General features: G+C 26.0%; 1 protein-coding gene across 2 annotated transcripts; it reads left to right on the top strand.

The window, feature by feature from the left end:
• The first annotated feature begins 198 nt into the window (after positions 1–198).
• Positions 199–15,841, top strand: LOC127281745 (putative fatty acyl-CoA reductase CG5065). 2 transcript variants are annotated; one of them, XM_051305619.1, is made up of 6 exons: positions 199–367; positions 10,955–11,463; positions 11,575–11,823; positions 12,283–12,632; positions 12,711–13,307; positions 13,415–15,841. In XM_051305619.1, the coding sequence occupies exons 2-6, from the start codon at positions 11,251–11,253 to the stop codon at positions 13,554–13,556; spliced, it is 1,551 nt and encodes a 516-aa protein (XP_051161576.1). In that variant the 5' UTR covers positions 199–367; positions 10,955–11,250; the 3' UTR covers positions 13,557–15,841. The 2 variants fall into 2 exon arrangements, with proteins under 2 accessions (XP_051161576.1, XP_051161577.1); XM_051305620.1 differs by lacking the exon at positions 199–367 and adding an exon at positions 5,988–6,194.
• The last annotated feature ends 172 nt before the right edge of the window (positions 15,842–16,013 follow it).

A 16,013-nucleotide genomic window follows, 5' to 3' on the forward strand; every position in this document is an offset into this window, starting at 1 on the left:
TTGTATTTTTTTCAATGGAAAAAGTGCTTTTATTATTAAAAAAAAATATTTTATTTAAAAACATTTTAAATATGCGCGCGATATTTCAACCAATGAGATAACATCAATGAGGCATGCGCAATTACGTTAGTCCAGGATTTCTGGTACTAGTGCGCAAGCGCAAACTTGTAAAATTCAGTGATACCAACGTGACAAAATTGAAAAGTTGTGAAGGGCAGTTTCCCCAAGATGGCGGACTCGGGCTGGCATGCGATGGGACGTGAAAAATCGTGAATAGTTTTTATTTATGTGTTAAACCACTTGTGTCTGTAGTGTCTGGAGACGAAGATAGTGTCATAGAAGCTTCAAGCCCATTTGAAGTTAAAAGGTAAGTTGAAAAATTTCCTTTTACTTCGTTAAATTTACTGCAAGCCGCGCCTATACTCCTATGCTTTACGTACGATAGGCTTGTCCCGCGCTGGATCGCGTTGCATCTTGATTTCTTTTCTTTATGTATTATAAAAAAATTAAAATTTAATCACTATTATACATAATGAATTAATCTTTTAATTTTTTACTTAATTTTGAAATCGACATTTTCAAATAGTTTTTTTCACCTCCCTTGGCAAATGTGCAATAATCAAAGACAAAAATCTGTCTGCTAGAGAGCTTACTCTCCCCGTCTTTCATTTCATCTCGTGCAAGAAATTCCTTGGAAATAGTGCAAGTTATTTTTTTGAGAAAGGTGAATCACCGGCATTATTCACATTCTCAATGGTCGTTATCCCTTGGTTAATTCAATAATTTTATTAACTCGTCGATATTCATCTGTGTCACATGCGGCATCTGTGCATACCTCCTTAAAGCAGATTGTACGTTTTACCATCTTGCAGGGCCTGTTGCAGTTTTATAGGGGCCTTATTCCTTGGGGTTTTCGGAGTAAATATAATTGAAAAATGTTATATTTTTTTTTACTATTTATAATTTATTTGGAAAGTCATAAAATCTTCTTGTTCTTTAAGTGTCAAGAATTAGGATTTTCTAACTCGAGTATTATTTTATAATAATATTTTTAGCGGTGAGACATAATGTTCATTGTTGACACCCACGAATATCATGAACATTTATTGGAATCAATTTCTATTATTTGAGGGGCTGATAGTAAAAATGGTTTAAAATAACATTGGGAGCAAAAGTGGGATAAGTGACTTGGGAGCAAAAACGGGTTAAAATGATTCGTTTAATTTATTGATAAATTCATTATATTATCGATTAAAAAATATTAACAATAGGAAAAAATGCATATTTTATTATAATTAATATTTTTTAATCGATAATATAATGAATTTATCAATAAATTACACGAATCATTTTAACCCGTTTTTGCTCCCAAGTCACTTATCCCACTTTTGCTCCCAATGTTATTTTAAACCATTTTTACTATCAGCCCCTCATTTATCATATTCATTATTTTAATTAATTAATATTTCACAAATTTTTATATAAATTTTTACTTAATATTTTTAATTTTTTGATTATCAACTCTTAATTAATAATTGTTCAATTTTATTTGGCGTTCATTAAACGGATGAAATTTGAAACAAATTCAAACATTTATTGGTTTGATAATTAAATTTCTTTGAAAATAATATTTAAATTAGAAGTTTCAGATATTTTCTAAAATTCTTAAAATAATTTTCAATTTAACTTGCGACATATATATTGCTTTTGCAGCATGTGCAGTCATAACTTTAAATAGGAAATTCTATGAGTATAATTTGTTAAAAGCTACAGCTAATGACTATTAATGTTTATGTCAATTTATTTTTTCTTAACTTTATGTCTGGAGAAAAAAAAAATAAGTGAAACATTTTCCAGGTTGTGTTCATCATTATTTTTATTTATTTATTATTTTTTTTTTTTTATCTCATTTGTATATCATTAGTAAAGATTTTTTCTAATGAAGTTATATTTTTTATGGTAATTTAAATTATATTAAAATATTGTTTACTACACTTTAAAACTGGCGAGTCATTAATTTAAATGTTTTTTTTTTTTTAAGTGACAACTGATTTAAATTTGTGAAAATATTTGTTATTAAAAAAATAAATAAATTGACGTTTAATTTATGTATTAAATTGTTACAAAAGTTTACATTTAAAATCTAGATTTTCATATCACTAAATTATATTTATTTACATTTTTTTTATTCAATATCTTTTTTGTGTTATTTTAATTTTTAAAATAATAAAAGAGAAAATTGTGAATTTTTCATATACATCTGTTTTCATCTTTAAAATTTCATCACTGCTTATTCAGTATTAGGGTTTCGAATTCACAACTTCGATTCATACCGACGGTGGTAAATACCTTCTTTTTCTCATGGCGCTGTTGAATCGATGTGGGGTGTAAAAAAAGAGGGTGTGTAAGCACATGAACAATGAACATTTCTATATGTAGGTTTTGAATACACTATAGTGAGAAGAATGAGGAGAGAGAGAAAATAGGGAAGGTGTGGAAAACTGTAACGTTGAGAAGATTGTGGGTGAAAAAAAATGAGATGAAAATCATTTATTTCATGTTTTATCTCTCATACAATTTACTGTTTCTTCTTTTTTTTTTTCTTTTTTAGGAATTTCTCCTTTATATCTAGGAAAATAGTTGATGTTCCCTATGCAAAATCGATAAAATCTTGCTTCCTTTTTCCACACCAAATGAGAAGAATTACTTTGTAGGTTTATATCCGCAAAGATTGACTTAAAGCCGATATACCTTTTTATTCTTTCAATTAAACCTTCTCTTTTTTTTTTATTTTCCCCTCTATTCTATAAATTCGTTTTTAAGAAATTTATTTTTTTTCCTAGAATTATTATTATCTTTTTATTATAAAAGAAAATTAAAATTTTTTTTTTCAAAGCGAAATTGGTATTAGTAAATATTAAAAATTGTTTCACTTTTCAATAAGAGTGAAATTTCTAATTTTCACTTCAAGTGTGTATTCATAAAATTTGCACTTATTGGAAGAACAAACAAAATAAAATGACAGATGTTTTATTTAAATATTTAAGAACATAATTATGATTCAGTCATTTGTTAATTCTCTTCTGTTTTGCAATTTGAAACTTGACAGATATCTGTCACATTTGATGGGATGAATATTTATGAAATCCATTATCTATGATTATGTTTATTTAAAAAAATAAAAAAAATAGAAATAATGAGGAATAAGGAAAACAAAAATTTTCTTCAATTATCCCTTTTATAAAGACGCAGTATTTGTCAAAACTATTTTTATTTTTCAAAATCGTAATTCTTCTTCTAAAATTACAATTCTTTTGAAATTTCTCAAAAATATATGCTTTAAAATCTTTTACAATGAGATTCATATTCTTCGAAATCTTGAATAGAATTTGGAAGCATATTTTTTTAAAAAGAAGCTTTTACATGGAATCGTTTTGTCCAATATTTCGGAGCCCTCAATATTTCAATTATTACATTATTGTTTTGTAATATTCAAATTTAAATAGAAAATAATGGAATCTGAAAATTTAATACTAATTAAAAAATAACTTGATCTTTTTTTTTTTTGTAATTATAACTATAACATAAAAAAAACAATGTAGTTGAAGTTCAGTCACATTTACTACATCAAGATATCGTGACACTCTATAATTTATCATTTGTTCTTACAATTATTTCCGTTCGTTTTACTGTAATTTTCTCTAAACCAGTATAACAATTCTTTCCGGTTGACAAAAGTCCTGACATTTCTATATATATATATATACGTATATGTTTTATTGAATTTCGCTAGAAGTTTCAAATAATTTCCTTAATAACTCATAAATATTGCGAGGAAGGAAAATTTTTATTTGATTACTTTTTAAATCTGAATTATTTAAATAATAATTAATTTTTTTTTTCTACGTCTTAGTAAATATAATTATAACGTCTTAAATTATTATGATTTATTCAAATAATTAAATTGTGATTAGTGTGAAAAAAAATGATATAAACTTTATTTAATCTTACAAAAAAAAAACAAAGTATAGCAGAAAATTAATATTGAAATATTTTGTATTCTCCATTTGATTGATAGAAAAAAAAATAATTTATGTTTCTTGATTTGTTTTTTTTCTAATTTGCGTAATATTCTCAATAATCAAGTATTAGTAATTTTTTTTTTTTTTAATGGATTTCTTAGGTGTATTTCCCTTTACTTATGAGGAAAAATTAAAACAAAGTATTTTTTATCATTATAAAATAATAACTGCCAAATTATTTTTACTTGATTTATATATTTATTTAGTTGATTTATTTATGATAAAAAAAAATTAAAATATATTAAAATAAATAGAAATAGAATTATAATCTTTTGAAATAATTTTAAAATTACATCATTAGTTGAGAAAAAGTTAAAAGTATAGAAAAAAAAGAAACATTCTATTCCAGTTATCTCATCAGGGCAAAGAAACATTCACTGAGAGACCTTGTCCTTCGTTCTAATCTAATGCATAAGATACTTCCATAATCAAAAAGTCATTCACCCCTATGATGCATTTATAATTTTTTTTCTCCATTTTTTGTGATTTTTTTTTTTCAATAAATATTTCTAAAATTTACGGTTTTACTTCAGCAAAATTATTTTTATTACTGAATTAGTTGTTGCTACATTTTATGACTCAAACTTAAGATTATAACTTTCTTATCTAAAACGTGTCTCCAATATAGGATATTAAATTTAAAAACCTTCAATTTTTTTTTTAACAGATAAACAAACATTTCCGTCAGTAAAAATATGGGAAAAAAAATTAGTTTTTAAATAAAATATATTTTTCGAAAAAAAAAGAATTGGTTAATCAGTAGAATAGGAAGATAATAAAATTTACATTGAAATATCATCCTGTATGATATAATTTGAGTAGATAAAAAAACGCTTGAATTTGCAATAAAAGTTATATGAATATTGTTCCCGAATATCCTGAATAGTACTATACCAATGTAACTGTAAATTTATTATTACACGGTGTAAATGTATAATCATAAATTATCATTTTATTGTTATAAATGAAGGTCGTGAGATTTCATTCTATTTTTACTGCCATCTGTCATATTATACTTTATATATGAACGTCAAGTAGTTCATTAATCCGTAATATTTTACATATATTATTTATTTTTATTTTTAATTGAAAAAAATCTTATATAAAGACATAATATCAAAAAAATAATATCACAATAAGGAAATCATTATATTTATGTTACAATCACTTCAATTGAAAAATATTTTTACTAAAACACAAGTAAAAATAATTTTCAAAAATAATAAATTAAATAATTGGAAATTTTTTCAAAAATATATATTTTTACTAAAAATTATAAAAATAATTGAAAATTAATTATATACGATTTGATAATAAAAGATTTTTTAATATTTTGCATCACTGACCTACGGAATATTTTTTTTTTATTCTAATACGGTTAATTTAAGATTCAAATATCTGGTTTAAAAAAAAAACACTTATTCTCGAGAAAAAAAAAAGTAATTATTTTAATATGCTAAAAATTTTACATTGTACAATATTGCAAATGAATGCATTAAAATCCATAAACTTTGGCCTTTTTGTAAAAAAATATTTTAAAAAATGTATTGTCATTCTTTTCTTTCAAAATTTATTTTGGTAGCATTTTTTTATTACAATTGAGTGCTCAAAATGCGTTTGAAAATGAAAAAAAAAATTGTATTAAATAAAATTTCGATTTAATATAAAATGTTGAAATTGGAATTGAAATTTTCAAAAGAAATAATTTTTATTTTAAAAAAAAATCAGGTGAATTTTATGCAATTATATGTCAAATATATATAATGATAGATTCAAAGATTAAAGTTTGAAATATAAAAGAAATGAATATATCAATATAAAATGTTGTTTCTCATATATGTTATATATGAATGGTGGGGCCTTATGGCATTCTATTCACGAGATATAAGGTATCGTACCAGGCCCAGCACTATCAGTTGCTTGCTGTTTGAAATGCTGTATGCATCGTGGAGATAATTTCTTTTTTTTTCTCTCTCTCCCCATAATAGTGATAAACCAATTTTTTTTTTTCCAAAAGTTATATCAGTTTTAATTAAATTTTCTAAAGTTCAGTTTTGTTTAGTGTCAAATTCAAAAGTGATATCATGGAAACAATATTAAAGGATCTTATCAGTGCGTATCACTTTTTTTTTACATAAAAAATAAAAACAGTTTTTTGCTATCGAAAATTTTTATTTTCATTCGTAAACGAAATATCGATTTTTTTTCGCTTTTTAGAAATGAATTTTTTTTTTTTTATTTAGCAAAAAAGGACCTTTTACTAAAAACGAAATCACACTTTCAAAATTTTGTTGAAAATCGTTTATATTACATTTGAATTCAAAGACAAAATGTTAAATCAAAATGAAAATTTTTTTTTTAATTTTTCCTAAATAGAATTTTTGTGACGATACATTTTACATTCATTTTCGTATTACAATAGTTTTTTTTTTTTTTTTTTTACAATGATGGCAAAATCAAAATTTTTAAAGAAAAAAAAAATATATATGAACTTGTCAATACTTATAAAATTTTTAATAACAAACATTATTTTCACAAAAAACCGCAAGTAGGTACTAATTACCATTTATTACTGAATTGCGGTTTTTCAAAAACGTTACGTTATGAATGTCAAAACGATTATAAGCGTAAATGTGAAATAATTAAATTAAAAGTATTTTTTTTTTAAAGTTCTCTATTTTATATATTTCAAGTTATATTTTTTTCGTGTTAAACTCTTTCAAAATTACTTGACTCACGTGACTGTATATATAAATTTGAAAATATTTTGCATAGCCTGACTGAAATTTTGCGTGATAGTTAACATTATACTTTCTTATCAGAAAAAAATATGCTATTAAATCAAGAACATGTGTGGCAAAGGCATTATTGACTAATAATAAATATACTATAAAAATTGTGAAAAAAGAAACATTTTCATATTTAAAAAAAACTATTCACTTTAAAATAAACAATTTTTTTAAGTTAAAATTTTTTAAAAATATTTTTCTTAATGTTAACCCTTTGCCACATATGGGATTTTTTTGTTCTCTGCTGTGTAATTATTTTTTTTACATTAATATTATTCAAAAATTTATAATCCAACAAAAAAAGAGTGCCATTTGAAGAAAATGGACTTGACTAAGATATAATTTACATTTTTTTTTTTTATTAGTTTTATTAAAAAGTGCGATTATAGTTCTTATTACATTATGCTGGTCAGTAGTTCATTATTGATTAACATATATTTAAAAGCTGAGAGTAAGAACAAATGTTTGAAAAATCGGTCACAGGATATCGACAACACATGTATATATATATATTTATTATATATGTGACACAAAACTGTTACTGTCGTTTCTAGCGGTACTTCATACCATTTAATTCTTTATTCTCGCTCTTGAATTTCACTTGACAATTACTCGAAATGTTTTCTCTTAATGAATAAAAAAAAAAAATTTCAATCTTCATAATAATTAAGAAATTTCATTTTTGTTGACAAAATTAGTTTATCTAATTTAATTGATAAAAATTAATTTTTATGTAAATCAATAAAAATTTATTTTATTTATCGAGAGACAATAATTATAATTAATTAATAATAATCAGATTAATTAATTAAAATAGAATTAATTAATTAATTAATTTGTAATCACTTTTGTTGTATGTATTAAATAATGAACCTGTTTTTCATAAATAATAAAATTAAATATGTTCTTAAAATTAAAAAAAAAAAATTGCTCTAAATTAAAATTTTTCTTCTCGAGTTGAATGATTTTTCTTTTAAATTTCATAATATTTAATTTATAAGTAATAATAACTAATACTTTAGTTATTATGAAATATTTTTTTCACTTTCTGCATCAATTTATTGCGAGAGTGTCAAATGATATATTATTAAGAATCATATATGAAAAATAACTTAAGTTGATATACAGTCGAAAGAAATCAGTATATATTATTAGCGTTTTTATTTCACTTTACATGACACTTGACACACGCTGTTTCAAATTCTAGTTCAATTGAATTCGTCAAAAGTTAAAAGGTTAATTTTCCGAAAATTAATTTCAATATGTAAATTTTACTTTGTTCTTCTAAAATGTTTAATAAGATATAATTGAAGTTGATTTCTCATTATATTACATTAAAAGATTAATTTAATATTTTAACAAAAATTAAGCTCTAGAAATATATTAATTTTTCAAGGGGTATTTTTTTTATATATAACAGGTTTTAAAAAAAAAATTTATTTATAATAATTATTAATTTTTTTTTTTGACTGAAATTATTGTAAAATTAAATGAAATTTCAAATTGAAGTTGATTAATTAAATTACCTTATTTATAATACAGACTTTGTATATTCTAAATAAATTAAAACTTGGATTTTTTTATTAAATTGAAAAACATCAAAGGAATCAAAGTTGAAATTTGATATTAAATTTAATTTTAATATTGGAAAATATTTATTTGAAGTAGTTGAATTATTTTGTATTTTTTTTTTATGATTAAATATGTAAGCCAAAAGTATTTATTTAATTAAATAAAATCCCGGGGGATTTTTTTTAGAACATTTTTTTTTTATTTTATCGTATTTAATTTATAAGTTGCAGTATATTTGCAAAATACAAGCTTGAAATTAAACTTTCTCGTGCACACGAGAATATTCTTGGAAATTTTAGAACTCTATGTACAATGTCGAGATTTGAAAGTCAATGACCGGTTGACACACTTTATACTTCAACGTTTTTGACATACCTCGTTAATTAATTCACTATTCACTCAACCTTAACCTTGTTATATATATATATTTTTTTCTTCCCTGTAAAACTAGTTTTAGACACAAAAATGCCGAAAGGCCGTCGAATATTTCGATTTATTTTCTCATGGAACTCAAAAAAAACGTTTTTCAATGAAAATAGTTTTTTTTATGAAAAAAAATTAAAATTAAAAATTTTTTATGAAAAAAAAGAAACTGAAAAAAATGATCTATTTTATACGTTAATATTCTATTAATTAAATAATTAAATATTAAATTAAATAATTAAAAAATAAATAAATGAAAAAATTAAAAATTAAGTAATTAATATAAACTTGCAATGTGTAAAAAGTTACCGCACATTGTATTTCTTTAACAATTTATTTGACTTATGAATAAATTTTATGTGTCATAATTGTATGATGAAAAAGTTAATTTATTTATGAAATTGATTTCACAGAGACAAGATTTAGCTTGATATTAATTTTTTAATACAATGATTTACATTGACGATAATTTATAATCGTTTAATTTTTATCCTCACAAAAAAACATGAATAGAAAATCGTTTCCTTATTTAGAAAAGAAGAAAAAAAATTCAATGTGCTTTTTTCTGATAATTAACCAATTAGATATGAAATTTAAGATACGGAAATAAATAAACATTAATTAAATTATCATCAAAAAATTTTTTTCACAAAAAATAAACTAATTTTCATATTCATTCATTTTGCAAGTAGTGAAAGTTTTTCTCAATTTGGAAAAAAAAAATTAAATTTGCTTAATGGCTATTTAAAAGTTGTTGACATTTTTTTTTTTTTTTTGTAAATGTAAGTCGCGTATATTCACTGTGGGGAGAAAAGTTAGTTGGTAATGGGAAAAAGAGGAAGAAGGATATACAGTCAACAGTGAGGAAAAAAAAAAAAAAAAAAAAAAAAAAAAAAAAAAAGAATTATCTGCGGGTGGAAGTAAGGGAAAAAGAGAGGTGGATGAGAAGACTCATCATCAATAATACAAGTATAACGGGTTTTCATGTAACGGGGACGGTTCCTCGGCCTTCCCCCTACTTTGTGACTTGGTGACCGCAAAAGGCCGGGACGCTGACCTAGAATCTAAACCAGAATCCGTTTCTCGACCATCGTCTGATCTTTTCCCTTATAACATTACGCATAATGCTCTTCTTGGCAAAATCCACTTTTACGCGAGAAAGATCTATATTATTCTTCCCGCCAAAAAAAAAATATTCGAAAATTAATTTTCTATTATTTTTCTTCCTCTATTCCAAATAAATTTGTTTGACTAACATTTTTGTTTTATTCAAATAAAATTTATTTGTCCACAATGAATCTTATTATTCTCCTTTTATCGTTGTTGATTCAACAGAGAGTGTTTAAAAAAAAATGAATAAAAGAGTTTCGTTTTTATGTATTCAAATCACCATCTCTCTTCTTCCCTAAAATGCCATAGAATTTTTATATGGATTCCCATAAGAACAAATGGAAACAGGCGAAGCCGGAGTATTACACGATTTTGTATGGATTCCCATTGGGGGATTTTCCTTTCACGAACTCCTTTCTACAGAATGACAATTTTCTACAGATATGGAAACAATTATTTTTGCATTGACAAAATAAAAAAATTATCAAATTAAAATTCTATTGAATTTCCTTCATTCTAAAAATCAGAAAAATTTATTTTATTGAAAAAAAAGATTCACAATAAATTTTTGTTCCCTTTGCGTGTAATTATGCGATTACATAAGAGTTATATCCGTTATATTATAGAATTTAAAAGCAGCTAGTGATAAATATTAATAACTATTTTTGTGTTATGTGTATATAAGTATATAGAGACAAAAAGATAGAGGGAGAGAATTTCTAAAGATCATTTGCCATGTGTGACAATACATCTGTCGATTACAAAATAATAATTTTATTCAAGGTAAATCATTACAAGACTTACAAAGCCTTGAATTCATGTTTCAAAGCAACATCCATTAATTCTATTAAATTTACAATAGCTTCGATAATTATCACAATTTCGATTTTCCCAAAAAAATCCTCTTTTATTTATTAAATTATTATTTTAAAAAATATTTCTTACAAATATTAATAGAAATTTGTTTTTTTTTTGCAGGAAAGGAGAGCATACTGATCCGAAATGAATTTAGACGCGTCCACGTATCCGCTTGCCAAAACTAGGAAAGGCGATAAACTGAAACATCTAGATTGTCTTCTTCTCTGAAAATATCTTCCAAAGGAAAAACAGAAGGAACACCAAAGTTTTGTTCGTTTCTCCTGTTTATAAAAACGTCGACTTTGTCTTCTATCAAAAAAAAGAAAAAAAAAATTCTACTCGCTTCCCTCTACTATTTTGACTAATTTTACTAAAGCTTCCAAAGAAAAAAAAGAACGCATCAAAATAAAAGAAAAATGGCTACAATGGCTTGTGGAGAGTACACATCTGTTAAAGACTTTTATCGAGATCGATCAATTTTCATTACTGGAGGCACTGGTTTCATGGGCAAGGTCCTCGTCGAAAAACTCCTGAGGTCCTGTCCTGGAATCAAAAATATTTATCTTCTCATGCGACCCAAAAAGGGACAAAACGTTCAGCAAAGGTTAAAGGAACTTCTCAATGCACCTGTGAGTGGAAATTTTCATTTTTTATTAATTTAAAAATATTAATTTGATTTTTAGAAAAATTGTATTCATTTTTAAAAAAACAATTTAATAACTATTTTTAAATATTTACAGTTATTCGCGAAAATTCGTCGGGACTCGCCTCACGATTTGATGAAAATTGTACCAGTGGCAGGCGATGTTACGGAACCGGAACTCGGAATCTCGGAAGAGGATCAAAATCTACTTATTCATTGTGTGTCAGTCGTATTTCATTCCGCCGCGACTGTTAAATTCGACGAGGCCTTAAAATTGTCCGTCACCATTAACATGCTTGGCACGAAACAACTTGTCGAGCTTTGCCATCGTATGCACAATTTAGAGGTGAGCTTTTCACCCCCCAAATGACCTCTCTTAAATAATTCATTATACGCGCTAATTCAATAATTATTTATCAAATTCAGTAATTATTGTTAATTTTCAATTGTAAATTATTTTATTTTTGTCGATAAAAAAATTTTTTTTCAAAATGTTGATTTTATAGAATCTGTGGAATATTAATTTTGCAGAATATTTATTTATTCGAATATTAATTTTTAGAAAATGCAAATCAATTTGACAGAATTTTTATTTAAAGAAAAATTAATTTAACATAAATTCAATTCTGGAACATTAATATTCGATCAAATGAATATTCTTGCAAAATTAAGATTTTTTTAAATTATAATTTTGCAAAATTAATATTTTATAAGACAAGTTTTCGATTAAATTGAATTTCTGGCAAAATAATTTTCGTCTAAATAAAAATTGTGAAATAACTGATTTATTGATGTATATTTTCAGGCTCTAATTCATGTATCGACGGCTTATTGCAATTGCGATAGAACTGACGTTAATGAAGAAATTTATCCAGTCCCTTTGGATCCGGAACAAGTGATCTCTTTTACCAAGTGGATGGACGATCAGCTCGTAGAGGAACTGACACCAAAGCTCATTGCTGGAAGGCCAAATACCTATACTTTTACAAAAGCCCTTGCGGAGAGAATGCTTCTTTGTGAAAGTGGTACATTGCCAGTTGCAATCGTTCGACCATCGATTGTTCTCTCATCATTCAAAGAGCCAGTCGCTGGCTGGGTTGACAATTGGAATGGACCAACTGGAATTATAGCTGCAATTGGAAAAGGTTTCTTCAGGTAAATTTCAATTTTTTTTAAATACAAAACAAAACAAAAAAAATAAAATTTTTGTAAATGAAATTTCCTTTTTTTCAGAACAATGATGTGTCATGAGGAAAAAGTTGCCGATTTGGTGCCAGTTGACATTGTCATTAATTTAATGATTTGCGCGGCATGGAGAACTGCAACACATCCAAGTGACAGTATCATGATTTATAATTGTTGTACCGGTCAACAAAATCCAATAACATGGAAGAAATTTGTTGATTTGGCATTCAAATATACACGAATGCATCCAGTGAATGATGCAATTTGGTATCCAGGCGGTCGTGCTCGAAGTTCTTCGATTTTGAACAAAATATTTGTCGCTTTTCAACATACGTTGCCTGCTCACATCTTGGATTTTATTGCCAAATTGAAAGGAACAAAACCATTTATGGTTCGTATTCAAGCGAAACTCGATAAAGCGGCCTCGTGTTTAGAGTATTTTAGCACACAACAATGGAATTTTAAAGATGACAATGTCCGAAGACTGGATGCACAGCTCAGTCCACAGGATAGAGAGACATTTATGTTTGATGTTAAGCAAATTGACTGGCCGTCTTATTTGGAACATTATATTCTTGGAATTCGGCAGTTTATTCTCAAAGAGAGTCCGGAGACACTGCCAGCCGCCCGCTCACATATTACAAGGTAAGGTTATTCTTTTTTGCTAATTTATAATTTTTGGGTGGTGGTGTTTTTTTTTTTAAACTTTTAAAAGTCATTTAATTGAAGAGACAATTTTTTGTTTCCAATAGATTGTACTGGTTGAACAGAACAGTGCAATTTGGAGCGCTCGTAATTCTTTTACGTCTGTTGCTGTCGCGCAGTACTTTGGCCCAATCAGTGTGGTTCTCCCTCCTATCTCTGGTTCTTCGGTTATGCCGGATGATTGTTTGACGGCTCAGAACCCTGAATGATGATGGTTGCAACAAACGTCACAAGAGTCCGGAGCTGGCCAAAAAGCAAAGCAATCTTAAGGTACAAATTGTCCTTAAGTTTCACTGCTCATCAGTCTCCTCAACAACAAGAAAACGCTATCTTTATCCCCATAAATTGGCCTTCCCGATGTTCGTGTTCGTTCGTACATATTAGCGAAGACTAGAGACGTATGTTTATTCGAAGAATGTCGGGTACCGAACAAAAGTCGTCATCGTCAGTTTAAAAAAAAAATAAATAATTTGGATGCGAAAACAATAGATGAGAGAAAGAAAAAAAGAAAACGAGAGAGAGAAAAAAAAGAAAAACTTACTTAGCATCCGTCATGGAATTGTAGGGAAAGGTTTTTGCTACTTTTTCTTATTGAGCCAAGTACACGCGAATTCCTTGAAAAAAATAACATAATAACGCTTTCATCCTAGTCCAATCCTTCTACATTTTTTCACTTTATTTATTTTTCCTCATCGACAAAAGGAATAAGAAATGTCTCAAAATAGGAAAAACAAAAAAAAAATAGAGGCGCATTACTGGATGAATAATTGAATCGCTATAATCATTCATGAGATTGATCATATCGATTATTCGCACGACATTCTTTTTTCCACTCTTTATTCTATAACGAAACGTCCGACGACGATTGCAGAGATGAACCTTTTGTAAAAAAAAAATCTCGTGACGTTTCGGGAATCCGTTTCAGTAAATTTTCTTTTACAATTTTGGTGTCAGGCATTCTTTACCCCTTACTCTGCGAAGTAAGATACCTAGGAAGATATTTTGCTATCTGTTTAGCAAAAAAAAAGAAAACACTTTTTGATTTAGTCATTCTCACGTTTAAATGAAAATTGTCCATGAAATATCTCCTCGTATCTTACAGACAATTTTTTTTTATATTATTATTATTGTCAAAGCTTTACCAATTTTCGAGTCTCAAAGGCATCACTGATTTTTTTTTCTAGTTTATGAAACCTATCGCGCAAAGAAATTATCTCTTTGCGATTTCTTATTAAACGTTTACGTGATTAAGGTATAGAATGTGTGTAAATAAGAAAAAAAAAAAAAAAAAAAAAAAAAAAAAGACTAACCAATATTATTGTGTACTCGTGAATATTCTGTTAGCTAAATATCGGTGACTACATTTAATCGGTTTATATCGAAGTATATTCCTTATTAATTAAAAAAAAAAGAAACGAATGAAAATTACCATGAGTATTTTACTCACTCAACGCGCTTCCCCAGTGAGTCTATGCGTAACAGTAGAAGACATTTATATATTTTTTTTAGTAAAATTTAATTAATATATAAATTTTAGAAATAGAGATTGTTATTTTATTTATTAATATTATCCGAGTTTCAGCTTTAAGAATTGTACGTTGATTAATGCTAATTTGTAGTGAAGGTTGATCCACTTATGATTTTTTTTTTATCTAAATAGACTAATTGGAATTTAACTAAATAATTAAATCTCAAAAGTGGATTCACTTTTTTAGACTGATTGTAATGGAGGTTGATTTCCTCCATGATTGTGTTTTTTTTTTAATTTTAATTCTTTTTTTAATTTAATTTATTTTAAGGCAAGATAAATTATAATTATTTTATTTTTGTGTGATATACCTTGTTTTTTTAATTTGTATTTTACTGTTTTTTTTTTTTTAACAAATTAATAGTTTAAGTAATTTTTTTTAAAATAACAAAAGACGAGATAATAACGTTTCTCGAGAAACATTTCTCCATTATTAGTCAGTGTTTGTAGAATTATTCTTGAAAAAAAAAAGAGAAAAAAAAACAAATTCGTGCCACGTATATCATGATGCCTTTGAGACAATAAAGCTGCAGGTGTATGTCTTAATTAATTATTTAATTTGTACCAAAAGATATTTGCCTTAAGCTGTTATTTAAGTCGGAGCGGGCTTCCCCTTAATAAAATGTTTTATGATCTGCGTGGTTTGTGGTTGCGAGAAGGATTTTTAAATGGAGTAATTTGTGAAATGAAAATTAAAATCAACGATTTTGCTTTTGTCGAAAAAAAAAAAATTTACAAATTACTTAGCATAAGGAACTGAAACAAAAAAAAATGGAGAAGAGGAATAAGAAATGAATAGCGCTGCAAAGGTCATCAGCTAGTCTCGTCCGTAATTTTATTCGGTCACATGATGCTTATGACAGAATATTTATTAACATAATTGATTTAATTAATATTATACTGTACTATTATAAAAATAAATTAAAACACAATGAAACATTGGAAACTGATTTCTTTTTTTTATTTAGAAACCTTATTTTTAATAAATGAATTTTGTTTTAATTTCAGTAATTAAATATTAAAATTTTGTACAAGTTTTTCCTTTAAAAAAAATTGGAAACCTTAAAATATAAATTCAATTGAAAATAATAGCCCCTGTAAGAGAGCTTTAACACTAA

The sequence above is a fragment of the Leptopilina boulardi genome, unplaced genomic scaffold, assembly GCF_019393585.1.
Source record: "Leptopilina boulardi isolate dan_hultmark-lab unplaced genomic scaffold, ZJU_Lbou_2.1 LbouV2_278, whole genome shotgun sequence".
Lineage (NCBI taxonomy): Eukaryota > Metazoa > Arthropoda > Insecta > Hymenoptera > Figitidae > Leptopilina > Leptopilina boulardi.